The sequence below is a fragment of the Pelmatolapia mariae genome, linkage group LG1 (genome assembly GCF_036321145.2).
Source record: "Pelmatolapia mariae isolate MD_Pm_ZW linkage group LG1, Pm_UMD_F_2, whole genome shotgun sequence".
NCBI classification, from domain to species: domain Eukaryota; kingdom Metazoa; phylum Chordata; class Actinopteri; order Cichliformes; family Cichlidae; genus Pelmatolapia; species Pelmatolapia mariae.
The window spans coordinates 39,790,551-39,814,446 of record NC_086227.1 but is presented as its reverse complement, the minus strand read 5'-3'; the positions used below and the strand labels follow the sequence as shown (position 1 = coordinate 39,814,446).

The 23,896-nt window shown below is 46.1% G+C and overlaps 1 protein-coding gene across 4 annotated transcripts in view; it reads left to right on the top strand.

Annotated features, from left to right (window-relative positions):
- The first annotated feature begins 2,265 nt into the window (after positions 1-2,265).
- adamtsl3 (ADAMTS-like 3) overlaps positions 2,266-23,896 on the top strand; it is a 196,988-nt gene continuing 175,357 nt past the window's right edge. For 2 of the 4 annotated variants that reach the window (XM_063480955.1, XM_063480932.1), the window contains exons 1-2: positions 2,887-2,908; positions 3,775-3,878. In XM_063480955.1, coding sequence (XP_063337025.1) covers positions 2,902-2,908; positions 3,775-3,878 — 111 coding nt within the window. In that variant the 5' untranslated portion in view covers positions 2,887-2,901. Of the gene's footprint in view, positions 2,510-2,704; positions 2,721-2,886; positions 2,909-3,774; positions 3,879-23,896 lie in introns of those variants that run through there. The other 2 variants (XM_063480938.1, XM_063480946.1) reach the window with 2 other exon arrangements.

Below are 23,896 nucleotides of genomic sequence, written 5' to 3'. Positions count from 1 at the left end.
GATAATGGCAAAAAAACTTCAAATATCATCCATCCATCCAACATCCATCCATCCATCCATCCATCCATCATCCATCCATCCATCCATCCATCATCCATCCATCCATCCATCCAACATCCATCCATCCATCCTCCATCCTCCATCCATCCTCCATCCTCCATCCATCCATCATCCATCCATCCATCCTCCATCCTCCATCCATCCATCCATCCTCCATCCTCCATCCAACATCCATCCATCCATCCATCATCCATCCATCCATCCTCCATCCATCCATCCATCCATCCTCCATCCTCCATCCAACATCCATCCATCCATCCATCCATCCATCCATCCATCCTCCATCCTCCATCCATCCATCCATCCATCCATCCATCCATCATCCATCCATCCATCCATCATCCATCCATCCATCCATCCAACATCCATCCATCCATCTGTCCATCCATCCATCATCCATCCCTCCATCCTCCATCCTCCATCCAACATCCATCCATCCATCTGTCCATCCATCCATCATCCATCCATCCATCCATCCATCCTCCATCCTCCATCCATCCATCCATCCATCCATCCATCCATCCATCCATCATCCATCCATCCATCCATCCATCATCCATCCATCCATCCATCCATCCTCCATCCTCCATCCATCCATCCATCCATCCATCCATCCAACATCCATCCATCCATCTGTCCATCCATCCATCATCCATCCCTCCATCCTCCATCCTCCATCCATCCATCCAACATCCATCCATCCATCTGTCCATCCATCCATCATCCATCCATCCATCCATCTGTCCATCCATCATCCATCCATCCATCCTCCATCCATCATCCATCCATCTGTCCATCCATCCATCATCCATCCATCCATCCATCCATCCATCCATCTATCCTCCATCCATCCATCCATTCATCCATCCTCCATCCATCCGTCCATCCATCCATCCATCCATTCATCCATCCTCCATCCATCCGTCCATCCATCCATCTATCTGTCCATCCATCCATCCATCCATCCATCTATCCATCCATCCATCCATCCGTCCATCCGTCCATCCATCAATCCACATCACTTCTGGGGTCTCTTCATAGCAGGACATGCCCGAAGCACCTCACCCAGGAGGTACTCAGGCAGTATCCTGGTCTGATACCTGAATCATGGAGGAGCAGTGGCTCTGCATGGCCGAGCTCAGCAGCCTGTCTCTCACGGAGAGTCCGGACACCCATCAGAGGAAGCTCATTTCTGACACGTATGTTTTGTCTCACTCTGAGCTCGTGGTCAAAGATTTCATATTTGTGTGTTTTGTGTAGATCACAGCAAAACAAGAGAAACAAACAAACAAAACCAAAAAACAGAAGAAGAAGAAGAATTTTGTCTGTCAACAAATCTGTAGATTAAGTTTAATGAATGTTTTGTTGATGAGTCAGCGGTGACACCTAAACCCCAGGAATCTGAATTATTATTATTATTATTAATAATAATAATAAGATAAAGAGCAGATGAAGATGACTTCTCCTTACATGTGGAACACAGAGGTTTGGCTATCAGACGCCTACTCAGTGTCAAACTACCACAGACAAGCAGGGCTCTACAGGAAATGAGTCGATTTTACCTTTCAGATATAAAGCACGTTTTAATCACCCGTGAAATAAAAGGACATGGCCACAATCCCACTGTTACTTCACAACAGTGAGGTCCTGGGTTCAAATCCACCTTCTGGCCTTTCTGTGTGGAGTCTGCATGTTCTCTCTCTCTCTGGGTCCAAATGCAGTCGGTGGGCCCTGAAATGGACATGAGTAACAAATACTGGAAGCCTTCAAACATCTAGTCTAGATACATTAATACATAGAAAATGAATCTGCTTCACACATCAAAGTTAAGGCATTGTGTGTGTGTGTGTGTGTGTGTGTGTGTGTGTGTGTGTGTGTGTGTGTGTGTCAGAGCAGTGACGGATGTCAGCCTCGATAAATGAAGCTGTGCTGTAGATGTACGTACAGTTAAAGATACTCAAACAGCTGCAGCTTTTCCTGAACTGAAACTCAGGAAGAAAAAATGTGCAATGAAAGATATTTTTTGAGACGCTGCCCCCTGGTGGTGAAAGTGGAATTCTGCAGAGGGTGACTGCAGAAAGTACCTTTAACACCCCCCCCCCCCCCAAAAAAAACACATACACGGGAGGGTTGGGGCCACGGGTTTTATTTTGAAAGGCCAGAGCGGAAGTTGCAGCCTCGTGTATGTGCTGCTTCACGCTGGTCCTCGGCAGTGAGAGCGAGGCAGGCAGGCTGCACGCCACTAGGAGCCCGGAGACACTTTCCCGGAGGCACGGAGCCCCGCCGCGCGGCTCTCTCAGTACTTTGGGGTCGTTTCGGTCTCTGGTTCGGGGTGTGGACTTCGGACAGACTTGGCGGGACCGGATCCCGGTGCGAGGCGGACTGGAGTACCCCCGATGGTGCATCTCCATAGGAGCGCATAGGAGCGCAGGACGAGTCTCCCCCGGAGGTAAGGTGTTCGTTTACCCCTTCACGAATCCACGCGGCGCGGCTCAGACGCGTCCACGCGCGCAGGTCGCTCCCACGTCCGCCCCGCCGGGCTCGCGCTGCTGATGCGCGCGAAGCCAGAGCACAGGGCGGCCGTGCGGACGCGTCGCTTCGCGGTTAGAAAGTTGGAAAGAGTGCGCAACACTCCCGCGCGGAGGGGCGCAAATGCGCAGGTGAGTGCGCCCGTGTGCGCCTGCGAGAGCTGCTGCTTCAGTTCACAGAGACCATCACAGCAGCTGCTGGGATTCTCCATCATTATTCATTTTCTGCTGACTGCGGGTTTATTGGATGTTCTGTCCGCAGAGCGCGAGTTTGCACTTATATCTATTTAAGAAGCCGTGGCCGAGTAACCCGATGCCAGGTTTGAACATTGAATATTTTATGGATCGATACGTTTGTCGGGCATTACAAGCAGCTTTGTCATCGACTAATTCCAAATGAATTATGAGGCAAAGTGAGAAAGTGGCCCCGATGCTCCGCAGCCGTGCAAACCCTCCTCACTCTGTGTGCGGTAATTAGTTTAAATGATCTGTGTGGCGACAACACAAAGGCAACAAAGAAATGCAAATCGAGCGGAAGCGGTGATTATTTCCTTCACAACAGCGAGGCTCCATCTGATAAGAGAAGTAAAACTGTAGTTAGGTGGAGGTTTAAACGGAGTGATGTAGAGTTAAGCTGTACAACAACGTCAAAACATAGACTGTACATAAAAGATGGGTGTAGGCCGGGGTCTCATTGCAGAGGGCAGAGGGATGAAGGGGGACGCAGTAACTGTGCCCCTGTTTGAGTGTCCCGTGTCTCTTCGGGCAGATTCAGCCCTGCCTCCGTGTGTTTACTGTGACTGGAGTTCTTGCTCTGCTCACAGAACCACAACTCCCATCATCATGAGCAGCTGTAGTCTGTGGAGTCTCTCCAACCGACCATGGGTTGAGAGACTCTCGGGATTGAGACGTGAGAAAGGAAGGATCTGGGCTAACTGGTTAGCGGCAACTAAATTTTCAAAATAAGAGCAAAAGGACTGTCATCAAGTAAGTCGGTCATTTCAGTGAAAACATAAAAATTAATAGAAGAATGTCCTGATGTAAAGTCTACATGTGGGAAACACTGAGTGTTGTGGATGAAATTGTGGGGCCCACAGGAAGGTTTTGCCCTGGGGTTTGTTAGTTATTTAGCCCGGCCCTGTTCACTGGTAGCTGCTGACTGCTGCTATTTCCACTTCCTGTACAGGTTGGGCACAGAGACCCCGATTTGGGGGGCAAACCCAGATGAAGATGGAGTCGTTTACCTTCTGCAGGACTGTCCTCATCTTCTTCATGTTTCCGTGTGTCCAGGTAATGAAAACAGTGTGGACAGAGTGTTCTACTTTTATTCTACGTTTATACAGTCACGATAGTTTTTTGCTTTTTCCACCTACATCATGTTCCTGCAGATCACCACCCTCACTGGTGCACAAAAACATGGAGCCAATCAGAGCGACCCAGTCAGGGTTCAGACGCGCTGTGCACACAGCCTCTGACGTTAGCTCTGCTGCTTAATTCGAGCTGACCCGTCCAAATCAAATTGTTTGCACAGGTCGAGAGGCTGCCGGGCAGAGCGGGGAGCCGGCTGCAGTCTTTGTACACGAGCTGGGGTAAATGTCACCTCCTTATATGAAGCAATAGCGAGCGCAGGATTTTCTCTGGCAAATATAGTAGCTGGTTAATCCCTGACAACAGGCTGCTGTGGACCCGGTGCTCTCCATGATCAGCTCTGCAAAGAGGTCTTTATTTGGAACCCGTTGGCGTGTTAGCGAGAGGAAAAACAAACACATTGCTGTATTTTTTACTTTGTTACCGAGTTCCCTGCTGTGCCTGAACCCTTTAGGGAAGAACGGATATTTGTTCCATCTATTTTCAGGGCACTGGGACTTCAAACCTTGCAGTGTTTACTATTGATCGCTTTGCTATTCTGGTGAACTGGGACTTTAGATTTGAAGGCTTAGTCAGGCTGCTCATAGAGACAGATGAAATTTATGCTTTTATGTTTTTAAACATAAAATGAAGCCGATTGAATAAGAAAGAAATGATGCAGTAAAAGCCGTACATGTTGGTGTAAAATGGTGAAAATCAGGAAAAGTCAGCCGGCCTGTGCACACATCAATCAAAGCCTTTCAAGTACCTCCAGCAGCATGACTTTTTTAAATGTTTTGTAGGTGGAGCTGAACTGGAGACAGTCGCAGTGTCTGTACAAAAGAAAAACCAAAGATTTATAAATATGTTAAGGTTTAATGTGCAGGCTGCTAGGTGGATTTTTGTGCAGAGGACTGATGTGCTACCTACAGCACTACTCACGGTTGGGCATAAAATGCAGCAGTACAAGATGTGAGCTGTGACAAACAGGACAAATTATAAAGTGATGGATGTCTAACAGTTAGAAGCTACACAGTATAAAGCTAAACTGCTGCATGTGTTGGAGAAAGTTTACAGTAAAAAACAAACGTGCCATCGTCACTGCGTTTTCCAGTGTTTCCAGAAGCGTGAGGAACACCCCGTGTCGCTTACAGTAGGTTCAGATGCTGCGAGACGGCACAATGACTTCTTCAGCTACGGGTTTTAAACGGCTCTCCCGCATCGTGCAGCCAGCATTCTGTTTTTTAATGTTCGATTACAGATGAAGAGAACAGGCGACACTATCCCACCTTATTGGAGTCTGTAGGTTACTCAAAGAGTGTGGATGTACTCTGCTCCGTCTGACTTCCATAATTAGATCTCATAGTGAGCAGACCTTTGGTAATTTAATAAATAACATACGGAGTTATTAAGGTGTTGATGGATGGATGGATTCATGGATGAATGTATGGAATTGAATGATGAATGGATGGACAGATGGATGGGGTGGCAGACGGATGGACAGATGGACAGATTCATGGATGGATGGATGATGGATTGATTCATGGATGGACAGATGGACGGACGGATAGATGGGGTGGCAGTAAACCAGAAGATTGTTGGCTGCTCTCAGTCTGCACGGGCAGGAGAGTAACCCAGGTTTCCCTCCGATGCGTCCTCGGGAGTATGGATGTGTGAATGTTGGTTAGGAAGCACTTGGATAGAAGCAGCAGTCCAGAGAAGCTGATGAAGGTAAAGCTGAGATTCTTTTTGTTGGCTCCCTTCAGATGTTCTGCTGTTATTGTGTCAGGGCCACATGCTTTGTTCACCGCCAATTTCTCAAGAGCATAACTCACTTCATCTGGTCTAATAAGCACACTGTCATTGTCAGAAACTTTTAATGTATTTTACAGGGTCCCCATAATGCTTTCCCATGAATTCTGGATGACAGAGGCATGTTACGATTGTTGACGGCTTTAATTTCTTTCCAAAATTCAATAGAATCATTCTGCTGCAGCTTTTTGACCCTGGAAGTTACCCTCGTGCTCATTGTTTCAGCATATTTATGTGATGATCATTAATAAATTAATGTACACCATCAATCAAAAACCTCTTATGATTTTCCAAAATGTGATGTCAGCAGTTTGGCAGTTTGGGACCCAAACATTTCTCACGTTCTTTTTTGTTTCTTAGACTTTATTTGGGGTTTATGTGAGTTTTCTTTTTCATAGTTTGAAGCCTTAAACTTGCATTTTGTCTCGTGGCCAGCCGGGGGCGAGTCCTCTTCCTGTAAAAAATAAGATCAATTGCGTAGAAGCGTATGGGAAAACGTCCCTTGGTCCTTCCTCAGTCCTGTTAGAGTCAGAGAGGATCCAGCGTTTGCTCAGGTCATTCAGTTTCAGAACAGGAAGATGGAGACAGTCTAAAGGCTCTAAGACCCAGTGGGTGACGTCAGGGTGGACGCGTGTGACCGCAGCAAACACGGGCATTGTTACTGCTCTGGTCTTCCCGTTTCACATCATTGTCCTTCCAGTCAGGGTGTAATTCTCGCGACCATCATACTCTTCTTTATGCTCCATTTTTATGACTTTATCAGATGAGATACAAACTGTGCTGACAGCGACATCAGAGAGAGCGACTGTTCCTGATTAATACATCAGCACATTTCCAAATGAATTTGTCTCTTTGCTGTCAGTGGCCCGTGTCCGACTGATTATTATCACAGTGCTTTTTCACCATCTGCTCCTTTATCTGAGTCTGAAAACACACTCAGATCTGCAAAAATCCCATAAAAAGCCGACAGTGCTCAGTGCAAACCTGCTGCTGCTGACAGGATCTAATTAGTACCACAGCTGCAGGACTCTAATGTGTAAATAATAAAGACTGAGAGATGTGTGAGGTCCACAGATGCTGCTTTTATATTGAAGGTGCTTTTAGCAGAAGGTAATCGATGACGAGCTGACACGCCGTTATTGCAGAGTAATGTTCAGACCATCTTTTATCCCAGGAAAGCGACACATTCCCGGGAGAAAAACAACAGCCTGTGGGCTGTGGGCTGTCATTGTCCTACACTTGGATTTATTTTGATGATTCACCATTCAAATTTATATAAACTTCAGTACAAACTGCTCTACAAATGCATCTGGCACTGTTTGGAGTCAGCTGATATGAGTGGATTGGCTGCAGACTGCACTGATTGGTGATTTGGTGTCTTTGGAGCAGCAGATGGATGAACCCTCTGAGAAATGCCCAGGTCGTACTCGTGGCTCTGTGACCACATTAGCCATGCGATCATTCATTATCGTCTCTCTGCTAAAACTCACCGAACACAAACAGATCGTCAGAAAATGGATCGAGTGTTGTGAAAATGAAAGTGTGTGGTCACACTTTGACATCTGAAAAGTACCCAAAAAATGAGCTTGATTTGATGTTTTTGTATATGATACAAAATTAAGCTACCGTGGAACCACTGACGTCCAGCAGAGGGAGCAGTGAGTCAGTCCCCATAGACTCCCATGTTAAAACTTAGCTTGATACACAAACTGCTTGGTCTCTGTAGATAATTCCCTCTTTATAATAACTGCACAGTTTCTTTAACTCACCAGTTTAAATTATATTAAGGCTTAAAGTTTGTATTATTAGGGGCGTGGCCTCTTTGACTGACAGGTGGATGGTGACACAGGTAGCTGAGCTGGGCCTCTGGATCGTGTTTGTGCTGTTGGAGCATTTTGATGCCCCTTTACAGTCTATGGATGCAGCTAGCTAGCATTAGCTGATAACGCCTCACAGTCTCATCGTCTGTCTTGGCTCCAAAAGTCAGTGGTTGCAACTGTAACGCTAACGTGGGTGCAATATGTATCAGCGGAGGCCCTGGCAGACCGATCCCCGGCTACCAAGACTAACAATTGGGACGTGGAACGTCAGCACGTGTGACCCGTGTTACCTATTTCAGTCATCCATCTGTTTGTCAGTTACTTCTAGTTAACTGTGTTAGCTGTCCTTCTCAGACCCGTTGGTGTCCGCTCATTTCTGTTTTCACATTAGTTCAGCTCATCTTCACTACAGTCAGACGACAGAAGCGATCAGTCTGTTTTTTAAATGTGTTTCTATCAGCAAAGGTTTTTTGCGTTGGGACCTTCTCTATATGAATCAGTGGCAGTGTGAGTTTCAGTGTGTGGGTCAGTGGAGAGAGCGAACAGGTGTGTTTGAGATGTTAATGTTCCACAGACTGTGAGTGTCGTTTCTTTTCTATCTGCCAGAAATACAAAGTTTCCGTTATGAAGCTGACTTTTTAAGGGAAGGGTGTAGGAGCAGTTTGGGTACGGTGGACGTAAGGCGGGGGCAGTTGGCTGTAAATGAGACTGGGGGTGCTGGTGGCGGAGGGTTGGTGCACGCTTGGCTGGCTGCATGGATTATCACAGGCAGATGTGGGAATCACAATCACGCCTGATTGCCTTTCACTGTCCGGGTGTTTCTCTTGACGTGCTGTAAGATTTAGAGCTTCAGCTGTTCAGACCTTTTCCTTTTCCTGGGTTTGACCTAACGTACCCCCGTCTCATCACTGATACTGTGCAGCACTTTGTTTTGTAACTAAAATACAATGGGGGGGGGATGCAACAATAGAAAGACAGAGCTTTGGGATTAATGAACAAAGTGGGGGGGTAAAGGAGAAAGTAAAAGAAAAAGTGACAGAACGAGCGCCTGTTGGTCTGCTTCCTCTGGGCCCGGCCTTCCTGGTACCAGCCTCTTCCTGTCATCCTTCAACCTCTGTGTGGGGACAGCTGTTCGAATGCAGCTCACCTACATCACAAACTCTGAGTTTTTCCATCTCTCCCACCCGGCCGGCATCCCCACCCTCCTCACCCACACCAGCTTCCTCCCTCCAGCCCCTGTGCTCACAAACAACAACCGGACGAAATCACCGAGCCCTTTCTTTCACCCCGCTCTGAAAACAGCATTGTCTGTGATGCCAGCGAGCTATGAGGTATGGCTGTGAGGAATGCAGTTTGCTGCTGCCATTGTGTGTAGAAATGATGACAGAGGTGGAGGAACTGCAGAGAGGAGCCGAGGACTGGAAGGAAAAGGGCACAGAGGGAGAGTCCGGCTTGTTATAGCACGAGGTTTGGGAGAAAGTGATACGAGTTCTGTCGCGTCAGCTTCAAGAGCACACTTGTCTCTCTCCCTCCACACCTTTCCTTTTTCTGAACCCACTTCACACCATAAATGGACAGACGTGGAGCTGAGAAGGAGGCAGGGTCCGAGCTCGTCTTTTAGACTGAGAGGAGAGAAAGTGTGCTGTGTTGTCATCACAGTTAAACTACATGCTCACTTTTTACATGCAGCTTTAGCAACTTTGCACTCGGCTGCAAACCACGTTAATGCAAGCTGAAGGCTATCGCTCGATAAAGCAGCAGAAGAACTATTTCAATTCAGTTTTATTTACACAGCACCAAATCACAACAACAGTTGCCTCAAGCTGCTTTATATTGTAAGGTTGACCCTACAATAATACATACAGAGAAAACCCAACAATCATATGACCCCCTATCATATATGGCCATCATCCTGTCTTTTGTCTCTCACCCCAACCAATCACAGCAGATGGCCCCGCCCCTCCCTGAGCCTGGTTCTGCCGAAGGTTTCTTCCTGTTAAAAGGGAGTTTTTCCTTCCCACTGTTGCCAAAGTGCTTGCTCACAGGGGGTCATATGATTGTTGGGTTTTTCTCTGTATGTATTATTGTAGGGTCTACCTTACAGTATAAAGCACCTTGAGGCGACTGTTGTTGTGATTTGGTGCTGTGTAAATAAAACTGAATTGAATCTGAGAGAAGGAAGACAGGATAAAGACATGCTGTGGATGAGAGCCAGAGATTAATAACAAGGATGATTCAGTGAAGGGTAGAACTTCATAGCACCCTCCACAGGACACAAAACACCTACAGACTGATTTGACAAACTCCCACGCACCCTCAGGTGTACTCGGTAAGGTGCCCCAGTGTTCCACTGGAGGTTCTACTAAGGGGGAGACTCCTCTGCAGTGCCCTGAAAATGGAGCACTCACCCCTGTCCCCCTTCCTAAAAAGGACCACCATAGTTTGCCTCCAAGTTTTAGTCCATTAGGACTGAAAAAGCAGGTAAAGATAGAATATCTGTGTCTCAGTGTTCACCACAAATGTTAGATCGCCTCTTGGCATTTACTCTGTGTCGCAGTCCTGTGTGTGTGAAAAGAAGTGAATCTTCTAAGAAGAAGATGAGAATTTGATATTTAACAGCTGCATAATAAGCAAAGCGTGAACTCGGAGAGGCTCTGTAGCTGCTGGTGTGCCAGGAATCCCCAGTTTGCAAAGCCTAATGAGAACAAAACTGTCTGCGATCCGAGCCTGCGGAGCTGCTCTTATCACGGTGTGCATCAGGGATGGGTTCATGGCTCTGCATGAGCAGGGCCTCTTTAAGCGCTAAGCGAGTCTCATGAGGGCAGAATGTCGTCGGGGAGCTTTGATTCGTCTGTGCTGTGGAGAAGCAGCCGACACCAGGGCCTGTGCTGGGGTTGGTATTTCAGTAAACTTTGACAAATTAGAGTCCATTAGATCCTCGCTAACAACAGCAGCAAAGCTAGGAACAGGCTTTCAGTGTCAATCATCCCACCTCCCGGTCCCCCACACTCAGAGCCAGCTCTGTTTAAAGGAAACCCAAACCCGGAGCAGGAACAATTAAGATATCCATCTGGAATAATGTAATTTTGACCATGCGGTCAGCTGTTATCAGCATCAGCGTTCGGGTCATTATTTATCCGCAGCTTGATTCGTGTTTATTATTCAGTAGTGGATTCATTACGACGGGAATGTGGTTATCTTTTCACGTCTTTCTGCTCAATTGGAGTTCTGGGGTTTATTATTATTTAACCTCCTTCCTCCCTCTTTTCTCTCCTTCCTTCCTGGCTGGGAACCGAGCCGGTTCACGTGTGGCTTTATTAAGTTTCATATTGTTTTTTACCTTCGCCGTTGACTCGTTAACCTGCGGTGTCCCTGACCGCTCTCTGCTCCGCTGCCTTGGATTTATACCTCCTAAAGGAGCAACTAGAAAGCAGCTGTTTGTAATTGCAGTGTTACAGATAAAGGTTAAAATCAGGGGATGCATAAATGTGTTTAAGTAAGAATGGAAAGCTCAGGAGAGCCGCAGAGTAAGCTTTAATAAAATGCACACGGAGGACGGAGAGCTGCAGCTCTGTCTTTCTTTCTCTTACAGCAACAATGACATAAAGGGTTAAAACAGTTCATCATCACTTTGTATTGAGTTGCAGAAACCTTTCCCTGTAATGGGGCATGTGGAGCCAAGCCACGCTAGCAAAACAGCTTCCACGGCACAACACAGACACTCGATCCAGGTTTAGTCTCTGCACCTGTCTGTGTCAAAGAGGGAAGAAACGGAGGGTCATAGGACGGGCCAATCAAAAACCAGATTTGATCCCCTTTAAAATGTTTGGTGTAAGATTTGAAACGAGCGTTAAAAGTAAGAAAACATCCAAATCAACGACTTCTTTAGGGAAAAGACTTTCAGCAAGATGGAGGACGACTGTACTTCAGCAAATCAGACGCTACTTTCTGCTTATTTATAATTTTTGCTTTTGTGAAAGATGTTCTCAGCTGGTGAAAGGCGTGGGCTGCAGACACCCAACTTTGAACACAATAACTTATATGAAAACCAGACTTGTGTGAACCGGCGCCTGTGCCGGACCCTCCCAGCCTGATGGCTTTTTTCTATCATTTGCATCATTTCCAAGCAGACGTCAGCGAGGCGAGCGTGAGGAAAAATGGTTGTGGGACTCCGCTGATGCCACGCTTCTCTTGAGCAGCGAGCGAGCCGTAACCGTGGCAATAAAGACACGTGTCTGCACCTTTTCTGGCTCAGGTTTAACCACGCTGTGCATTTGGTGGGGTCAGCAGACCCCATGTACCGTCTGTATATACGCTGTGTAAATGTGACATTTCTGACATCTTTGTAGGTGCAAAGAGCTGCTGCTCGTTCCCACGCAGCCCTCTGAAGTCAGGCACAAAAAGTTCAAATCAAATACAACAGTTGAACCTTTACAGCCGCCTACTGTCTCAGATTACTGATTACACAGTAAAAACTATCCAGAGAAGGTGAAGCTAACAATGAGCTTAACATCAGCGTGATGACGATGATGTTTGTGTGCACAGGTGAGTGCTTTAATCCCACCTGGCTCTGATAATCAGTTTGCTGCTTGGATAGCAGAACCTGAGAAACTGGTCACAGTCAGAAACCCACTGCCTCCTTCCCTGCGAGCTCATAAGCAGCTGACTAACGGGCCCTGCTTAGCTCACTGCGTCGAGCGGGCGCCTGCGTGCCACATCATGAGAGCGCCCGGCCCGGGATCGGGTCTGTGTGTCCTCCCCCCCCCCCCCGCTTTCCTGTTGATTCTTCCCCGTCAATAAAGACCAGAAAGAAAATATTAAAAAAGCAGCTAAATAATAAACATATAGCATTTAAGTATGAGGTATTTAAAGTAGTATACTAGCAATACTGAGCAGGGATAGCTCAGTAGGTAGCGTGGTCGCCCCATCAGTGGAAGGTCGGGGGTTTGAATCCACCGAATGACTGCCCTGCGCTACCCTTGAGCAAGTCTCTACACACTGCTCCCCGGGCGCTGGGTTGGTAGCTGCCCACTGCTTCCCTGAGTGAGTGGGTTAAATGCAGAGGACTACAAAGATCTCCCACATGTGAGACTATAAGAGGTTAAAAAAAATAATCGTTGTTTGTATTGTGATCAAGATGCTCGGGTGTTTGTCCTTGCATCTCTGCAGCCTTTTCAGAGTGTCTCTCTCTCTCACACACACACACACACACACACACACACACAGATCCTCCTGGAGCTCAGGTTCAGTGTCAGCTCTGGTATTTCAGCTAAAGGTGAGGAGTGAAAAGATCCCTGTGTCTGCCCACACCACACAAACTGCCGTCAGGGTCACCTCTTCACCCTCACAGTTACATGCTTCGTGTGTGTGTGTGTGTGTGTGCTGATTGGGAGGAGGCTGAAAAGCTCTTTCATACACACAGTGTGGCCATTCACTCCCAGCCGTGAGCTCTGTTTCTCCTCTGCTCCGGGCCTCTGCCATTCAGCTGGGCTGAATCTCTCCTCTTCCTCATCCTCTCATTCTTCTGTTTATGTCTCCTCACTTTTTCTTTTCTTCTGTCTCAGGCCTCTTAAACGTCAGCAGCGACCTCTCTGTTTGCTCTGAGCTGAGTTTGTTGTGTTTGATGAGCAGTAAAAGCTCTCCAGGCCTCCCTAATAAAATGCTAACCTTTGCAGACCTCTCTTTAACGACATGTAAGGGGTGCACGCCGTTACACCGTGTCCTCATGGGACCCCACGCCTCCCGTCTGTGGAGAGCCTCTCATAATGGCACAAACAAACCTTCAGTGTCCCTGCAGTCAGTGCCTCTGATAAATGTGAGACAGCCAAATAAACTTGTGTCACACCTTTAAATCCATGAATTTAAATTCTCCTAAAATACTCCTGCTCTTGCTCCTCACCCGCCATGCTGGCTTAGTGGAAATGCACAAGGAGAGGATCTCAAATGGGTGACAGAACAAATTTAATTAGGTACAGTTTTTATGGAGAGTCCTGGGCAGGGCGGGTCCACGAGGATCTCCAGGTTTCCCTTTAAAACATTCGTAGTAGCTCGTTTCATAACCCGAGCTCTTAGTCGTTGGGATGGTGAGCATCGATGAAGGCCATCTTACCCCCGTCATTGTGACGGAAACCATCTACAAGCGGCACAGTTTTAAACCTGTGCTAGTCTGAGACTGCGAAAATGGCCTAAGAGTGGTGGATGCAAGACCTCCAGATAGTCATCACAGGATCTGCAGGTAACTCTTACAACATGAGCAGCAGAGGAGGAAAGCCAGGAAAAAGCTTTAGCTGTCCAAAAAGAACATTAGAGCAAAACTGCAGTTTGCCAGTGAATATTCAGGCAAAGAGCTTTGGGAATAAAGTGCTGTGGAAAGATGGATCAAAGATAACGTGACCAAACAGCACTAACAGTAGACTGATGCAGACCAAAGGCAGCTTTTCACGAGAAGAACCTCAAACCAGCCTCGAAGCATCGTGATGGAAATATTCTGACCGCGCTGCTTTCAGCCTTCCATGCAACAATTCTGCATCATGTTGCAAAGAGGTGGAAGATAATTTGAGGACATATGAAAACTAAAGTGCTGAAAGTCGAAATCACACCAGAAAATAAAGCGAGTGGTGGCTCAGGAAGCATAAGCATGCATATTTTTGCAAGCCAGACAAGCGTGGATTTATTTTTCAGAATATTTAATAATAGCTTCAGAAGTGAAATGAGGTGTAAGAAAACAGCTGCGATGCAGTAAGTCAGAGCGATCATCGGCTCTCCACCTCAGCCTTTGTGATAAACGAGTTCTTCTGCACCTCCATCTCTGTCTCGTTTGTCTCGACTGAAGCATAATTGGATTTTTTTTAGTTTGTCTAAAGAAAGGACCTGTGAGCTGCAGTAATCCTGCAGCTACTCTGAATATCTGCCTTTATGTCCAAAAGAGCAGAGGAAGCTTCTTTATTTGTGAAAATGTTGTAAAGAGGCTGCTTTCCCTGACTTAAAGCTAGCGTCCGATAATGAGACCACGACTGATTTTGCCGTCTCAGTCGTCTCAGGGTGTTTTATATTCTCAGGAGAAGCTCCCACAGTTATAGAGGGGGACCTCCAGCGATCAGGCAGAAACCAAGTGTGTGTGACGTCTTCCATCGGCTACTGAAATCTCGCCGCGATGCTTTAAAACGCAACGTTTTAGCTGTTTCACCGTTTTCAAATGAGACGTGAAAAGCGAGGTGTGGATCTGACTGCCACTGTACGGTAACACATACCTGCTGTATCACCTTTTTTGTCTCTGCTGGGACTAAAAGTCGCGCTCTCATCGTGTTTTAATTAGTAAGACTTGAAACTACAGACTGAGACTGTGAGGTCATCAGGAAGGTGTGCAGATCAGGTGAGCAGAGGCTCATTTTCACATGCATTTCTCTACAATCAGAATAGAATAGGAACCAGAGGAGTCGCCGTTGCTGGACATTAGAAAGAAAGCAGACTGAAGACGATTGGCTTTTCACACCTGAAAGTTCACTCATGATTTCACGTGTCGGTGAGAAATGCACGTTTGTGAAATACAGCAGAGCGGCTCAGCACGTTGCTTCACAGCAGCTGAACAAGTTGAGCTTTGAGTGTTTTCACTGAGCGCTCGTCCCACAGGAGCCGCGGGCTGCTCTGTATTCAGTTCGGCCGCTCGGCATTCCTGTGACCTGCAGCGTCGGTCTGATAAGATGTTCCGGAAGGTTTGGTTATAGCTTTAAGTGGATCACAATGAGGCGGCGAGGGCCAGCTCGCCCTCAATTAATCCAGCATCTCTCCAGCACCCGCTCTCCCCTGTGCTCTATTTATGGCTCTCTCCAGGGTTCTCATATCTTCAAGTATCTCTTAATTATCTGAAGAGAGAGCTGTGTTAGGATTCACTTAAAGTGCAGCGGAGGGTGTAAACACACACGCACACACACACACACACACACATGCTCACCTCTGGACTTTCTTCGGGTGATATCAAAGATGTAATCTGTGGCTGTCCAAGACTTCCTGGTGATGTGAAGATTAAAAGATTCCCTGCGTCTCTAATCTGGGTTAGCCTGCTGAAGGGTTTCCACATAGGGTTAATCTGGGTCCTGCTCAAATGCAGGTCAACAAGATGATAACATTTAATGTGATTTGGCTTCGAGTGTGCGTCGAGTGTGCAGTCCTTTCAAGCAAAGCAAGGAAATTGGCCATAATCCGTGCACTCCTCCTTATTTCCTGTTCCAGTCATGAGTGTTTGTATCGAACATGGCCGGCATCTCTAATAACGAGGTCGGTGCATGTACTGTAAAGCTAACTCACATAGCAGACGGGTCTGGCCCGGATCTGGTGTCAAGCCAGCACTGCTGGCTGACTTCTGGCATGGTAAGTGGTATGTCATCCAGATGTGGGCCAGGCCTGGCGTAGATGGCACTGTCTATGCGATGGCATGCCACATCTGGCCTGATTGTGGTTTGGTTTCTGTGGCCCAGGCTCCTAGAAAACAGGTCTGGACCGGATCCGGCATCAAGCTGGCACTTCTGACTGACTGGTGTCATGGCAGGGTGTATGTCAACCAGAGTGCGGGTCTGGCAATGATGGCTCTGTTTATGTTCCTATTTTCCTATTTCAGTTAGAAGACCCAAATGCCATGTTGCAATACTATACTGCTATGGTAGCCAATGTTTCAAATGCAGGTTTGACAGGTTTGTGAGTGTACACTTTATCCAAAACCTAGTGAGGGTTTACTCATGTTTACCCCTGGGTGTCTGTAGCTCAGGAGGTGGAGCAGGTCACCTACTGATCAGAAGGTTAGGGGTTCGATCCCTGGCTCCTCCAGTCTGCATGTCAGGAGTGTGAATGTAGTCAGGAAGCGCTCAGTTTACAGAAAGTGTAAACTCTGAACAGAGTTTCGTCATGTTATTTTTGCACTATTATGTTCCGGCACATGTTGTTATTACATGGCTTGATTAAGGTACACATTAGGCTGACATTTGGGGCCAGAGCTGAAACTGTTCTGGGCCAGCACAGGGCCAGCAGTGTGTCTGCAACTGGCCTTGTGCTGGCCCATGTGTGGGCCACCTCTGGCAAACCAGATCTGGGCCCCCAAAGGGCCGTCATTCTTTGCGGTATGTGGGCCATGTGTAAGCACATTGTGTGGGCCAGATCCAGGCCATACCAATTTTGCTATTTGGGAACACTCTGAACTCTGTTTATCACTGTTTGTTTTTTTTCTACTCTTACATCTGTGTGATGTCATAGAGAGCTGATATCCTGAATACGGTCATCTCAGGCACATCTTATTATTCAAACCTGGTGTTTGGCAGTTGGAAGAATGTTTGTTCAAAGCGGGACGGGCTAAAAGGGCTTATTTAGACCGAGGATGGGCTGCTGAGCTCGTAAAATCATGCAAAGCTACGATAGCAGAGTCAAAAACACAAAGTACACAAAGCTGGAAATGAGCAGAATAGGTCGACTTTAAGATACCAAAATGTGTCTGAGCGAGAGGCAGGTCAGATTGTGAGGACATCGCGCTCTCATTGGGTGATGATGACGGGTCAGTAACTATCCGTGATGCGAGGGGTGGATCTAACTAACAGTAGTGATAGGGCAACAACATTTTGTCATACACAGCTGCTTTATCAGTTTTATTCAGTAAGAGCTGACACTAGATTAACTCCTCAGTTAGCAATCAGGTGAGCAGAGTCGCCCCCTGCTGGACAGTAAAAAGAACGCAGCTTAAAGGCGCTTCTGCTTTGGCTTCACCTTTCAGACCCGTCCATGTTTCCTGCTGTGCAGCCCCCCCCTGCACCTCTGTCCCCCCTCTCCTGCAGCATGCAGGACGACAGAGCGCCGCTCCAACAGTAAATAATAACTCAAACTGTGAAGGTTGCCAAATGTTGCTGTGACATTTTTTGGGAACAGCCGACAAAGTTTTGTTGAATTGTGTAAACGAAACATTAAGAAACGAAATGAGTTCTCTCACAAAAACAGTAATTTGTAGCTCGCAGACATTTACAGCTGCTGTGACACACAACAGCTGTCTGTACTAAAGCACACAGGACACAGTTATTATTATAGTTCATGAAACCAACCAAATCCTTTTTATATGACCTCATGTTTTGTTTTTCATAATCGTTTTTTAATAAAAGTTCTTTTGACTTATTGTCAAAATACCTTGTTAATACAGGAAATCGTTTTTAGCTTGTCCAGGCGCGGGACAGGTGAGCTATGTGTTGGTGAGGTGTCAGAAAAATCACTTTTCCTCTCATATGTCTTCATCCAAACAAGGCACATATGTTATAACTAGAGCAGGGCGATATGGCCAAAAATATTTATCACAATATATATTTGAAAATGTGCAATAACGATATAACTGACGATATAATTGATGCGAGACAAAATACAAAATACAACTCCACAACTTTGCTAGCGCAAAAAAATCCATCCATTTATTTTCACTTAAACAAGCAGCTGTTTTTTTTATGTGCATTAAAGCTATATAAAAAATTAACAGTGCAAATCAAATTCCTTGCTGAAAGTTTAAACAAAAGGCATTTCCAGTAGAAATGGGCTGACATATCCAGAGCATAACCATGTATAATATCCACTGAAGTTAAAAAGAGGTGCTTTGCAACATTAAACTGCAGTGTGCCAAATAAAAAAGTCAAATACATTTTTTTTTGGACCATAAGGTGCACGGGATTATAAGGCACATTAAGCGAAACAAAGCAGTCAGATGAGTCAAACTTTATTCAACTCATTCTTCTTGCTTCCTCCACTTCTGTACCATTGATTCATTAATGCTGTATTCTATCACAGCTGCTCTATTCCCATGTTGTTGCAGTATATTAATGACTAACCTCGTATTGTGGATGGATTATCTCAGTTGTTCTCCTGACTGAAGTTTGGTCCGTTTACAGCACCCTGCCATGCGATTGCATTTGTCTCTAACCATCAGGAACCTTCACGTTAACTTTTATCGAGTGGAAAAAAGTTAGCGTTCATCCTCCAGCTTCACTGTTTATGTTATGCTAACATAGCTGTGTTGCTAGCGATCACGTAGCACATCATTATATACCAGCTAGTCCAACTTCAGTAACCCTACAAACGTCACTGCTGTTTAGATTTCTGTCTTCATTTATGTTGGAAGTGATAGCAGAGCTGTACGTGTGAATTTTTTCAGAAATCTCTCAGTCAGAACATGCTACATCATGTTTAGGTAACTAGCGAAACTAGCGAGCTAACTTCCGCTCACTTCCTGCTAACTTCTAACTCCGTTAAATATAATAAATTCTGTTTTCATGAAAGCCTGGATGTTAAACTTAATTGTTACACCTGGTAAAGCAGCAACGCTGATCGTTTTATTAAAGATGAAAGAATTTAGGCAGTTTGTAACTCTCAGTGATGCTGCAGTGTTCGTTTGACTTTGGGACCTGAAGCGGACGGAGTTTAGGACCCAGATCACTCCCAGATTTACTGACGTTGGGATTTTCACGTGAAGGATGAGCAGCCGCCGTCAGGGCTGCGTCCACGGTTTCCACACCTGAAGGCGGTGCATCAGATTAGGAGTACGAACAGAGCATGCTCAGTCATTCTTTTGATACATGTAGGGCATGGCTGCTTCATCCTCCACATCACCAGAGAACCCGTCAGGATTGGGTTCCTATTAGCCACATGCTAAACAAGAACAGCTTTAGGAACCAGAAGACTTTACCTTCAAAATCAGGTCATAGGGATGAAAATTCCACATGAAGGATAGACGTGGACCTGATCCTGAGCAGGTCACTGGCGACCTGGTGGATGTTCAGAGGTGAATGTTAGGTTGACTCTGTGGCCTGCGGCGATTTGCCTGAGTAAAATAAAAAGTTAATGAGACTTCAGTCTGAAGCATCCCAGCGTGAGCAATGCTCTCAGCTAGGCCGGCCCTTTTAAAGTCCTCTGGCTCGACCGCGATGTGATGCTGTGGAAGTTTTAGTGAGTGTGTAGTGACATCTTCACATAGTTTGTTACATTCAGCTGAACCGAGGAGTTTAATAAAAGCGCCGCTCGGCCCTGAAGATAAAGTTGACCTGCAGGATTCCTTCTGCTACGGGAGCAACTCCTCCTCCTCCTTTTCCTCCTCCTTCTCCTTGGGCAACTGAAATCTCAGACAGTGTAGCGTGAACTTAACCATTCATGGCCTGAGTTTGGGTAACGCACCCAAACTCATCACCCATTAACAGAAGCCCATTCATGGAAATAAATGGCCCTCATTAGAATGGCTTTTTCACTCTTCATTACTTCAACACAAACAGACAGAAAACTGCCCACAGACACACACAGACACAGACACACACACATGCACACACGCACACACACACGCACACACACAGACACACACACACACACGCACACATGCACACACACACACACACACACACACGCACACATGCACACACACACACACACACACACGCACACATGCACACACACACACACACACACACGCACACATACACACACACGCACACATGCACACACACACACACACACACACGCACACACACACACACATACACACGCACACACACGCACACACACGCACACACACACACGCACACACACACGCGCACACACACACACACTCCTGTGGTCTTGCATCAGTAGGTTTTTCCTTGGAACAGACTCGTATGTCTCGATTAATTATGGATACAAATCATACTGGGTGACTGAAAACTTTCTCCTACTTAAGCTCTCTAAGTAAAAACCATCTTCATCATAATAAGGCCTGAAATATCTATAATACGACTGTACAAGCATAAAGGGGGCGGCGTACTCTGATTGGCTCAGGGTCAAAATAGAGCCCGTATATTTAGATGTGATGAGATCAAAGCCTTTCATCCCGCTCTTTCAGCCTCTATAATAAGAAAAGATTATCGTACAGGAGTCAGCCTTGTTTGCTGAACTAAATAAAGGACACATTTTTATGTGTGTTGATGGAAAGAAGTGAAAATCCATCAGAGGGGAGAAAATAGAAACCTTTTAAAGGTTCCTGAAGGGAGCGGGAGCTGATCCTGACATTTGCTGTGGGTCGAGCTCTCCTCGTCTTCCTGAACTGCTACAAATGGCCTTTTTTGTTGGAGCGTCCCTTTCTGGGACGTTTACTTCGTGTAGCCTCCTAACCCGAGCCGATACCTCTGCTCCCATCACAAATGTCTTGACAAACTCCTCTCACAGCTGCATATAAAATGTTTTTGCAGGTCGTTTCAGCTAATCAGCAGCTGAGCTTTGTAGGTGAGATCAAGAAGGGTTTCTTTCAGCTGTTTACTCAGGGTGTAAATGGCGTACGAGGCCAACAGATTTCTCTGTGGCGACACAAAAATAGTGATAAGTGTGACTGAAGCCAATCCAGAGGTTACTGTAGACCGATTGGCAAGAACTCTAAAGGCCTACTTTTCAGTGTGGTTGCGATGAGCATTTGCACCGTGGCTGCTGACTTCCTCTTCAAGGCCAACCCTGCTGTCATTTTCTTCCCTGCATCTTTGCATCCTAATGGCACGCTCTCGGTTTGTTGTAGGACAGCATGCAAACACATCCCAGTGTTGGCTGGTTCCTGTAATCGTTCTGAGCTACACGTAGATTACAAAGAAAAATGCTGTGAAGGAAAGTTGAAGATGAAAGTGCCAGACATGATGGGTACAGTTTCTTTTTACACAAACAATAACCAGCGGTCATTTTTTTCTCACCACTTCACAGAGGACTCTTTTATTACCACAAACATCCTTATGATCGCTTTGGTCATCAGGAAATTTGCTCGCAGTTTGCTTGTCTGCAAACACATGTAGTATGATACAAACCAGAAATGAGTAAAAGTTGTGTCTTATTGTTGTAACCTACAAATGTCTAAAAGTACAACTTTTGCTTTTAAGGCAGAAAGTCTTATTTTTCCACCTGTGTCGCAGTTTCAGGACTGTTTAGCAAATAGTTTGCAGACAAGTTTGTATCTTCTGTTCAAACAACAGGTGACCGCAGAAGCTAAAGCAATGCCAAGGTGGTTTTGGATACAGGACTGTTCACCTCACATTCACTCTAGTTACTGACAGCAACCTCCTGCAACCAGTCACCAACTGGTCACAGAGTACAGGCGATTACCAGTGGGTCACTGACTGGTCTCTAGATTTGCATTACTGGGGCTTTAGCGATTTAACAGCGACTGCCAACAGCAACCACATGTAGCCAGTCAAGAAATACAAATTTTTCCATGAAAGCAATGGTTGCCAGATGGTTGCCAGATGGTTGCCAGATGGCTGCCAACAGGTCTCCAGTGTGATTGAGACATGAGAGCTGGATTTGGACTGAAAGCCTGGGCTGTTTCAGCTGTTAGCGGCGTGTTCACCATGGGGTGGGGGTTTACTGGATGCAGTTTAATGCAGCGTTATCCACCTTCTGCAGGAGTGACACAGCTTTCAGTGGTTCTAGTTTTTGTGTAAGTTGGTGGACTCAATGATGCTAGTTTCATTTTTATTTATTCAGCTGTTTGCTTCATGAGTGGATTCTTCGTTAGTTATCACCAAACTCATGATCTTCCATGATCTGGAAAAGGTCATCCGTGCCGGAGTTACTGTGCCGTTCGTACACGTCGGGCTCCGTCTCTTTTAGCTCGTTTGCAGATTGTGCAGCAGAGCTTTGTATACGGTCACATCACCAGAGTGTCGGCCTCGCTGCACTCGCTTTCTGTCCATTTTAGAATTCAGATTTTTCTTTCCTTTGTAAGGCTCTTAATGGTCAGACTCATTCAGCTCCCGGTCTCTCATGTCTCACGGCCCAAGGTCACGCCTCAAACAAAAAGGTGACAGATCCTTTGAAGTCGCTGCTCCACGGTTTGAATCAGTTACCGCTTGACATAAAAAGAGCGCCGTCCATTTCTGCTTTCAGGTCGAGGCTAAAAAACTCACCTTTACTCTCTGGCTTTTCCAGCCCACTGATCTCTCATCTGTCCCCTGCTGTCCTTATTTGTTATGTTTAGGCCTGTTAACTCAATATTCTGTCCATTTTTTACTTTTTAATTCCATGTACACGTGTGTTTGGGTAAATAAATACTTTGTAAAGCACGTTGCTCTTTAAAAGCTGTGTTTAAATGTGCTTTATAAATATATTTTACTTGCATACTTGCAGAAGGAGAGAAGTTCTTCCGACTCCATTTCTGACTTAATGATTGAGTTGATATTTTATTTTATGTGGATTTTATTTGTATTTTTTTGTTTGTTTCTTTTATATGTCCAAAGTAAAACATTGTAATCATCATCATCGTTATCATCAGTTTGTTTCAAGAAGAATATTTTATGTTTTTAGTAGCAGGCGAGGGGCAGCCAATCAGAGGAAAGAAGGCCTTAAAGAGACAGAAGGTAAACTGTGGGGACCACGAAGGCCGAATGAACATCGCAGGTCCTTTTTAGAGAAACCTGATGAATATCTTATTATGAACAACACTTCCATGAGAGATGAAATGTCTTTGCAAACCTAAAGAAGTCCACTTGTGTTTTCTAAGCTCTCAATGATCTGGAACACACAGTACATGAATGTTATCAGTTCTGCAGTAAACGCTGCACGTGACAGCTCTGTATATGATTAAAGTAACTCAAAGCAGCGTAAAGAACCTCATCTAGCGAGGACAGGCTGACGTTGCTGGGATGATACATTTTTAAAGGACCTGACCTTGAAAACGTCTCAGAAGCTCGGCTTAAGTATTTGTGGTCAGCCGCTGAAGCCGAACAAATTGCTCTTCCAACCCCCCCGAGCTTTGATTTCTGACCTGCTGCACGAGAGTTTCACTTCTGACTTTAACAAATAATCCATCCCACGCTGTGCAGCAGCTGCCTCCTCTGGCACAGTGGGTCAGCCCTTTGGGATGGCGGATGCCCTCCTTGTGTTATTATCCCAGCGCTGGCTCCTCTGAAGTGAGCCGGTGATCCAGCGTGAACCGGCCGCCGCAGGGTGCTGCAAGTGTGACGGCTGTCCTGACACTCTCCTTCCACTGGTGTGTAAACTCAATTAGAGGAGCGGCTCTATGCCACGCTGCACGGCTACGACTCAGTAACTCACAGCAGGACAACTTGACTTTCTGTCAGTGTGTGTGTGTGTGTGTGTGTGAGTGTGGCCTAATATGGAGATAGTCCTCGTTTGGGATGACAAATCACGCCACTTTCAGGGAGACAGTCGGGTCCACCGGTGTTGCTCACGCCGACCTTGATTGGAACAATAAATCAGAACAAACAGCTGTCACGTAATCTCTCGTACAGTCGCTAATCAGACACTGAAAGGGGAAAAAAGGGCTCACAAACATCAGTGAAAGGCAGCATTACGCTG